A 9,574-nucleotide genomic window follows, 5' to 3' on the forward strand; every position below is an offset into this window, starting at 1 on the left:
CCTACAATGTACCAATAAAATAATTTAATTTAAAAAAAAAGAAAAATCATTTTAATGTTGCCGTCTGCTTCCCTTTTAGTTTTTCTAAGAAAAATATATTATTTTTAGGTGTAAAATCTCCCGAGTTCAGAACCTGACATCATCAGTAGTCTTCTTATGCAGTATGTTTTGTCAGGCTCCTAAAATAGGCCTCTTCTGTACCAGACCAAAATGACAAAATAATCAGTATTCACACCTTATTCAGTTTACATGCACACTTGCTTACTCAGCACTTTGAGTGTTTTGAACTTCTGTCTTTCTTAAAAAAGCAGAGAGGAATAAGGTAATTTAATCCAAGCATTCTGGCTATCAAAATTACCGTCTTAACATGAAAACAAATGACTCTGTGTGTGTATGTGTGTATGTTCACTTTGGTTTTTGCAGTGCTAATATAGAATTATTTAACTCTTGTTGCCTTTATTTATTTTTCTCAAACACTTGACTTTAATGATTGTTCTTAACCTAAGGAAAAAATTTAATTCAACTAGTGGTAAATACTTGAACTTAACTGAACCCAAACCAAAAGATTTAATCCACTCAGTTTCCCAATTTGAAGGAAAATGTTTGACTCACTTTCATTGTTTGTGTTAGGATGGAGAAAGGAGGCTGGCTGAATGTGATCAAGACTCTTAATTTGATTTGATTGTTCAGTGTGGCTGGAGCCGGATACGTTGTAGAGCATTTAAAAATGGGAATTGAAAATTCAGTCAATAACTAAATGATGAAATGAGGGTGACTGGCTTATAAAAGGTACATTTATTTTTGACAAAGTAATGTAAAATACAAGTATTCATTTTAAAAGCAGCTAATATTAATATTGATAATTGATCATTAAATTTATTGATGACCACATCATAGTCACTTAGATATGTATTGGTTATCTAGTGGGGGAGGGTGTAAGAAAGAAAGTGATTTTATCTTGCTCATGTTCTTTTGCAAGAAAAGTGGCTTTTTAAAAAAGGAAGGCATTTATATTATGAAATTATTTTGGAAATTCATTCCTTTACAAAAACAAATGTTGAAATAAAAATCCTTAATATGAGCCTCCGCATGAGCTAGGCCTCACTTTTCATCATCATCTCTTCTAATTCCTACATTAGGAGTCCAAGTGGAGTATACAAGTGGAACGAATGTGGGATGAAAATATCTGACATTCTACTGACTGAGAATGAGAGAGAGAAACTGGAAGAATTCAGACCAAGCCAAGCCAAAGCTCTATGTAAATGGAAGTTAAGAGGAAGTAAGAAATAAATACGGACTAAATGTATAATAGGTAATGTGAAGTAGGAAGAAAAGGGGCAAAGGGGAAGGAAGTGGGAGGGCTAGGGGAAAGGATAGAAGGGAATGGGATTAATATGAGAAAATGGAAAAATAGGAACAAAATCTTTGTAAATAGGGAGGAATGGAGGGATTGAAGGGAGGGCTGGGCAAGGGTGAAAAATAAGAACCAAGAGAGATTATGTAAAGGTACAAATTTCCAATGATGAATGTCATTATATTGTATACCTAAAATGTACCAATGATTAGAATGAATAATCGATAATGCAAAATAGGAAGAAAAGGTCCAAAGGGGTAGGGGTAGTGGGAGGGGCAGGGGAAAGGAAAGAAGGGAAAGGAAAAATGATGAGAAATGGAAAAAATGGAAATAAAGTCTTTGTAAATAGGGAAGGGTGGAGGGTGTGAAGGGAGGGCTAGGAATGGGGAAAAAATAAGAACCAAGATGCATTATGTAAAGGTACAATTCCCAATGAGAAATGTAATTGTGTTGTATACCTACAATGTACCAATAAAAAAATTTAATTAAAAAGAAAAAAGAGAAAAAAAAGAGGAAGCAAGAAAGCTGAGGAAGAAAAGAGAAGAAGGGAGACATGGAGAAAAAAAGACAAAAGTATCAGAAAAAGTAGTTGGTTCATGGAACTTTGCCCCAGATAGATAGATTTCTAGTTCCAGTTTCAATCTTTATGTGTCCTGATAATATGTGTCCTCCTTTTCCTTGAGGCAGTCGGAATAGATTTTCCTTAATCTTTAAAGTGCTTTGAGGGGTGTCTTTGTTTCATGCTGCTATAAGAATCTATTGAAAATACTTAGTGTCTGTCTGTCTGTCTGGTTAAATGAAGTATAGTATATCTTTCTAAGCATTAATCAAAAGTGGTTATAAGTTGCCTATATGGTATTGTTAAGCAAAAAAGTAAGTCACAAAACAGTATGCATAGAATTTCTGGTATGCATTAAAAATGCAGTTGTAGTATGTATTAGAATATTTCAAGTCAGAGTGTGTGTGTGTGTGAGAGTGTGCGTGTGAGCAGATGTAAAAATTCTGAAAAGATTAATTCTAAAATGTTAGCAGAGGTTATATGTGGATAAGTAGAACTGTGGGTGATCTTCATACTTTATTTTCCTATTCGGATTATCTGATTTTTGATCTGAATATTTATTACTTTCATAAGCAATAGAAACTATGGGATTATTTAAATTTTTAGAAAAAAGCAGTAAAATTCCATACCTTTAGAATTTGCCTATGTGGTAAAGAGATCAAAGATAAGTTAACTACCATCTTGGGGGAATAAGTCATTTTCATTTATCAGACAATATACACCAGCCACAGTGCTAAATGATGAAAGATAAATAGGACAAGGTTATTGTCTTTAACAATCTATAGCCTAAAACAAGTTTATGAATATGGTCAAATACAATAATAAATATTATAAATAATATTATCTTTAATACATATATAAAAACTTTAATATCAAACATGTAAATTAGTGACAAAGATGAAACTATTTCATAAAAGACATTCAGATAGGATCTTAAAGGCTTAGAAAATGAAAGAGAAATGCATTCTAGGAGGAAGAACAAAGTATACCAGATATAAGGGCATTGAAAAGCAGTGTGTAAGAATGCAATACAATCATACATTATTTGATCTTCTTTAAAATACTAATAATTTTAATATATATATTTTAAATAATTCTGGTAATGCCCAGATGCTAAAGAACACTGTGCACATGTTATTAAGGATCAGTATTTCGGTCACTACCTCCCCCTGGCATAAAATGTGATCTTTGGTGATCTCTGGCTTCTGTTGTGTCTTGGGATGCAAGTGCTGCTCTCTAGGATACTGACATACAGAACACAGCACCTGCATAACAGCAGGGCAGTCAGTTCCATCCATCATCATGTTTTCTTGACATGTATTAGGGGATTGCACTGTGAAAACAACACAAACAATATGCAGAAACTCACACATTTAGTGAAAAACCAGGTCAGTTAAAAAGTCTTCAGTTTCTATTCAATCCTCAGACAATGGACAAATGAGGATCTCCTTTAAAGGGCATTGTGTGACATACAATGAGCTTTGCTTACAGCTGTCTTCTGCGTGCAAATCTGTTCAGGAGGATTTATTGTGATGCCATGCTAGCTGCTGCAGCAGATACACCACCAGGGAATTTTTTTTTAAAAAGGTAAATCAATAAGGCTTGGAAAATTACAAGATAATACTTTGAAACCAGACCCAAATAAAGGCCCACTGCATTAAATGGGGCCATATTTAATTGGGTTACTCTACAAAACAATATCTAACAGAGAAAGCCAGCATGAGATGATTAGATGAACTGCAGGACACAGAATAAAAAAAGAAATATGGCAGAAACCTTGAGTTTTCTGCTAAGTCCAGAAAAAAATACATTGCAGCAGACTGGGCAGATGCATGACTGTCTTTTCACTGGTTGCCAAGAATCTAAGTCTAGATTTTAAAAACTGCAAACAAAATAGAAGCAAAATGTTAAAGAACAAGAACAATTATGCTTTGAAAAAATAGATGAGAAGGGGTGACTAACCAAAATATTTATTGAATCCCTACCATATGCCCATTAGGTCATTCAATACATATCTATGTAATATCACTGACTAATATGCTACCTGCTAAGAGAGAAAGTAAAAGTGACAAAAATCTTTACCTTTTGGAGTTTATAGCTAAAGTGGAGGGTCAAATGCACCAATGTGAAAGAGTAAAGTAACAACACAAGGCAAATGCTATACTCTCGTCATTATTACCAAAATGATGCGATTTGTAGACAATAAATGTAATATTCACAAGAGAAAGATGTGAGCTGAACTATATATAACTTGGAGGAAGGTCTCAGAGAGGGAGGGTTCATGCTGGTTCTTAAAGAACGCTTGGTCTCAAACCCTATGTCTGTCTACCTTTTACTGGCAGAATAGAAAAATTTTGAGCAAATCATGTTACTTCTCTGGATTTTTATCTTCATTTATAAAATGAAAGTTTTAGACTAGGTAATCTCTAAATTCCCTTGATTGAAAATCCCTTAATCCAAGGATATAAGAAATAAATGAATGAGATGTTTAAGAAAGTATTTCTAAAATATTTCAAATAAATCCACAAATTTGGAAATAAGTGAGCAGACTCCTAATTTTCATCTGGGGACATGACTGTCTGTTGTAAATCTGTATTTCTTTGCCTCCTTGGTCTCTGTGGTTATGTGTGACTAACTTTAGATCAAGAAGAAGAGAATGGAAATGTATAGTGGAGAAATGTTAAAAGCTGGAGGAGGTTTGCTCTTGGTTCTGCTTCCTGGATGAAGAATGTCACAGCCAGAGGAAAAGATGAGAGTTGTGCTGCAGGGCTGTCAGAGAAACAAAGTGAAAGGCAGCTGCCAGACCAGTCCTGGAGAGCATGCTTCCAGATTTTTGATTGACTGATGCTGGGGAGGGAACCCAGGCCTTCACCCATGCTAAATATGTGCCTTACAATGTTCTACGGCCCAGCCTTGCTCTTGAATTTATGTGAGCCAAAAGAAAATGCTATTCTGTTTAATTTACTTTTTGTTTCCCCATCAGATGGGACTAAAATTAATTCTAATATGCCATTTTGAAAATGATAAAGCAGGTATATTAAAAGTAGCTTGCCCAATGTTACAAAATCACTGAGACAGAGATGACTTTGGGCTCACACATTCTTACCCTAGAGCTCACGTCATTTCTAACTTCTTGCTATCTAAATGTAAGAAAGCGACATGACAAATGTATGTTGTGCTGACAGGTATTGGATATAGGCTATTTCATGAAGGCTGAGGAAACTCTGAAGATGGCTGATTGCTGAGACTTGTGTGCAGGCAGCTCTCCCAGCAGTGGGAGCAAGAAACCCTTCATTCCTTAAGGGGGATCTTAGTGACACACCATAGCTTCTACTATCCCTGGATGACATTATAGCCTCTTTCTGTGTCTATGACTGAATTATTCATTGGTCATGCCTCATTTTCTCATTTGACCCTGATGCACTGTCTTAGCATTTTTAAATCCAGCAATTCAGACACGTTACTAATTGATTGGCCTTAGCACACAGCCTATTTGCTATTTCCCCCTATTCAAAACCAGTTCAATATGGAGATATAGAGGCCCAGCCCCTCCAAAGCAACTTTAAAAGGTCATCCTGGCTTCAGAGTTCTACCGGGAGTTGGCTGAAGCTTTCACTGAGACTGCACAGCACCATTTTTTCCACTTCTTTTCTTGTTTTTTTTCCTTCCCTTTCCTTCTCCAGGCAAGGATCACAACACAACAGTCCCCTCAAAACATTCTATATGAATCTTCATTTCAGAGTCCATTTCTTGGGAAACCCAACCGATAGTATGGTACCATGGCTTTATCTACGTAACAGTTCCTAATCAGTTGGGAAGTAATTAATGTATCTCAAGGAGAAGAAAACTCAGTTATAATTATTTGTTTTGGCCCAATTCTCTCTCTGTGTTTCTTGGTTACAGTTTGTCTACTCCCTATGTAACAGTGCCCTGTGCTGGACCAATCATATCTTACCTCTCTGGCCACAGTGATGAGTACAGATGGTGGGTTTGTGATCAGGATTGGAGAGTCAGAATCCTTCCATGGTCATTTTTGTAGCAAGAGCTAGAAGACAAATTTCTGTTGCTGTTGCTCCCCCACCCCCATCCCCACTCTCTTCTTTTCTTCTTTAGTACAAGGAATTGAACCCAAGGCCTTCACACTAAGCTAGATCTGCAGCCTTTTAAAAAAATTTTTACTTTGAGGCAGGCTTTTGCTAAATTGTTTAGTTGCAATCCTCCTACCTCAGTCTCCCAGAGTGCTGGGATTACAGCTATGTGCCACCAGACCTGGCTCCCTTGCTTCTTTTTTTTTTTTTTTTTTTTTGATACCAGGGATCAAACCCAGGTCCTCAGCTTGCGAGGCAGGCAGTGGACCTGGAAATGTCAGGAATGCTGGGGCCCTATTTCCTATTTACAAGAAAAATGATCATATGAAATAGGAAATAATAAAGCCAAGCAGAGGTGGGAAACAAAGAGTTCTGAAAGCATGAAATCATCTTTAGAGCCCTACTTTCTGCTAGTCTTCCAGTAGCACTGTGAGCTATCCTATAATTGTTTATTTAAACTAGTGTATGTATAAAGTCTTTTCATTTACAATGGAAAACTCCTGTTTAACATATCTGTGCATTTTGTGTTTCTATAAACTACCACCTTTTCTACCCTATTCCTAGTGTTTCTTTTCCAGGATCCCACCCCTGGATACCATATTCCATTTAGTCACGTGTCCTTAGGTTCCTTTTGGTTGTGGCAGTGGCAGTTTTTCAGATTTTCCTTGTTTTTGAAGGCCCTGATTTTTTTTTTAAGTGTTGAGGATCAAGCCCAGGCTTCCACAAACCAGGGAAGTGTTCTGAGCTACACCCCTTGCCCACTTCGACAGCTTCAAAGAATACTGGCTAGGTACTATACTTTGTAGAACGTCCTGTAACTTGTATTTGTCTGTTTTATTCTCATGGTTATGAGTTTTTTAAAAAACTTATTTATTTTTCTTTTGGTACCAGGGATCAAACTCAGGACCTTAAGCTTTCGAGGCAGGCGCAGTGCCACTGAGCTAAATCCCCTGCCTGAGTTTATTTTTTGAGGCAGGGTCTTGCTATGTAGTTCCGGCTGGCCTTAAATCACTATGTAGCCCAGGCTGGCCTTGAACTCACAGCAATCCTCCTGCCTCAGCCTCCCAAATGCTGGGATCACAGGGATGCACCACTATGCCCAGCAAGGGTTATGAGTTTTTGAGAGGAAGACCACAGAGTGCTACCATCGTCACATCGTCATATGAAGGGCACATGCTGTCAACATCATTTATCACTGTTAATGTCAACCTTGATCACCTGGCATACACAACTGACTTAATTACATTAATATGGTACTGGGGATTTAGCTCAGAGGTGCTGCGCCTGCGTGGCAAGCGCAAGGTTCTGAGTACAAAAAAAAAATTACATTAATACGTTCAATGTCTAATCTACAGGTCGATGAAGTAAGCATCAAAATAGAAAAAAAATACCCTAGGGAATTGTGGAAAGAAAATTGGCTTTCAGACCTCAGCCCTGCCATTTACTAGGTGTATGACTTTGGACAATTTGCTTCAATGTCAGTAAAAGGGAATGATAGTACCAAATAATGCTTTTAAGCATCTGTTGAGAAAATGTATGTTTTGTGTAATATTACACTTTTAGATGTGTGAGAATCTTGTATGAAAAAGAAAACATTCTTAGAAAGTGTAATGTCTTACGCAGTTAAAATCACGTCTAGCTGAGCAGAGTAAGGCTAATGAGTTGAGGAAGGGGGAAGGGTAATGAGTTCCCATTTTGCCCTGGCTTCTTTTGCCAAAGTCTGCTTGCTGACAGTGATTTCTTAGGTCTTATGAACCTAGAGCAAGGGTTCAACTTTGACGTGCACTAATATTAATAATTTTGGTGTTGCTTCTTTGTACAGCATTTATGTGAGAGAAATCATCTCTTTGAAGTTGCAATAATTTTCCAAGCTGCAAAATCCTTCCTAAAAAGCTTACGATTCGATTTCTTGATCCTGAGGTTTGAAAAAAAAAAAAGCAACTCCACCCTCTCCTTAAACAGGTTAGAGTTAGTACTTTTTAACTTCATTTATAAAGGAAATATTCAGAGAAAGCCGAAGAGGCGGGGCTTTCCCTGCATCACTGAAATTAACACTGCTCATACAGCAACTGCTAGCCTGGTACAATGCAAAGAGCAACGGTGTTAAAAGTCCAGTGATCTGGATTAAAGCCTAACTCTACTTCAGATAAGACTTTGAGAAAGTTTTAAAATGTCTTGATTTCTCATCGGTAAAACTGTGTTGTTGAGAGGGTAATTAAAACAACTTGTAAGAGGGCTATTATTTCTAACCTAGACTGTGTTTGCTGTCAGTAGCGGTGCGCTGGTTACCATTCAGCGAGGGGAAGCTTCTGGGCTTTGTATCTGGAAGCCCAGTTGACGGAAAAGCAGCAGCGCGTTTAAAAACAGGAGCTCATCACATTCTGGGTCTTTAGGTTCAGGACAGCGGTAACCCTGGAAACCAGGCTGGCAGCACCTTTCATTTCTAAAGCTTAGTTTCTCCTGCTTTTTTCCATAATGTTCGGGACATCACTATTTTATGGTCTTTTTGTTGTTGTTTTCTTTCCACACCGTTAGCACAAACAAAAAAAATCTACTGAAGCTAGTACAAAACGTTCTCAGCGACCCTTTTTGGCTGAAGATCTCGCACTGTTCATCGGGACCGCACCCCCAGGAGTCCTCAGACTTCTAGGAACTCCCTAGACCTCGCTCAAAGGAACCACGCAGGCAACAGCTGGAACTCCGACTCAGTCACCAGGCGCACCGCAGAAAGCATACCTCTACCTCGCGCGGTAACTCCCAGAGACAACCCTCGTAAGACCACGGCGGATCGCTTCTCCGCCTTTCGGCTAAAATCAAGTGTGAGACCACGGCGGGGTGGAGTCAAGGAATCCCACTCTCGCGAGAAGAGGCCGCGACGGAAACCAGCGAGCGGCCCCTCGGCGCCCCGTCCCTGGGGTGGGCGGGGCCAGTGAGGAACCGCCCCCTTCCTGCTCCTCTCCCCTCCCCCGAGCCCTGAGAGGCCTGGCCTGGGTTCGCCCTTGGGCTTCTTCAAGCCTTCGGTGGTGGAGTAGGTTCGGTTCCGGAGCGCACTCGGGTCGGGGGGGGGGGCGGGGAGGGACCCGGGCTCGCGGCCCCGCCCCCTTCTCCCCCCGTCACCCCGCCCCCCTCTGCCGGCCCTGGGGCCGCATCCCAGCGCACCTCGGCAGCCGGGCCCGAGCCGGGAGCTCCTGCTCGCAGGTGTCGTCGGCGGGGCCCCAGGGCGCAGCCCAGCTCGGCCTCATGGTGGGATTCGGGGCCAACCGGCGCGGCGGCCGCCTGCCCTCCTTCGTGCTGCTGGTGCTCCTCGTGGTGATCGTCGTCCTCGCCTTCAACTACTGGAGCATCTCTTCCCGCCACGTCCAGCTCCAGGAGGAGGTCGCCGAGCTGCAGGCCCAGGTCCAGCGCACCGAGGTGGCCCGCGGGCGTCTGGAGAAGCGCAACTCGGATCTTCTGCTCCTGGTGGACACGCACAAGAAACAGATCGACCAGAAGGAGGCCGACTATGACCGCCTCAGTAGCCGGCTGCAGGCCAGGGAGGGCCTGGGAAAGAGGTGCGAGGATGACAAGGTAAGG

At 40.3% G+C, this 9,574-nt stretch overlaps 1 protein-coding gene and 1 long non-coding RNA gene across 6 annotated transcripts in view; one reads left to right on the plus strand and one right to left on the minus strand.

Annotated features, from left to right (window-relative positions):
• Nucleotides 1-1,610: 1,610 nt before the first annotated feature.
• LOC106010789 (uncharacterized) lies at nucleotides 1,611-8,960 on the minus strand. The gene is made up of 3 exons (XR_001184514.3): nucleotides 8,738-8,960; nucleotides 5,869-5,958; nucleotides 1,611-3,246 (listed from the first exon to the last, which is right to left on the minus strand). It is a non-coding gene; the product is annotated as an uncharacterized LOC106010789 (long non-coding RNA).
• Nucleotides 8,958-9,574, plus strand: part of Golm2 (golgi membrane protein 2) — a 138,489-nt gene continuing 137,872 nt past the window's right edge. For 4 of the 5 annotated variants that reach the window (XM_004861727.2, XM_021241712.2, XM_021241714.2 and 1 more), the window contains exon 1: nucleotides 8,958-9,568. In XM_004861727.2, coding sequence (XP_004861784.1) covers nucleotides 9,242-9,568 — 327 coding nt within the window. In that variant the 5' untranslated portion in view covers nucleotides 8,958-9,241. The remainder of the gene's footprint in view (nucleotides 9,569-9,574) is intronic. The other variant, XM_004861725.2, reaches the window with a different exon arrangement.

The sequence above is a fragment of the Heterocephalus glaber genome, unplaced genomic scaffold (genome assembly GCF_053883595.1).
Source record: "Heterocephalus glaber isolate CG9 unplaced genomic scaffold, H.glaber_assembly_v1.0 deba00000809, whole genome shotgun sequence".
NCBI lineage: Eukaryota > Metazoa > Chordata > Mammalia > Rodentia > Bathyergidae > Heterocephalus > Heterocephalus glaber.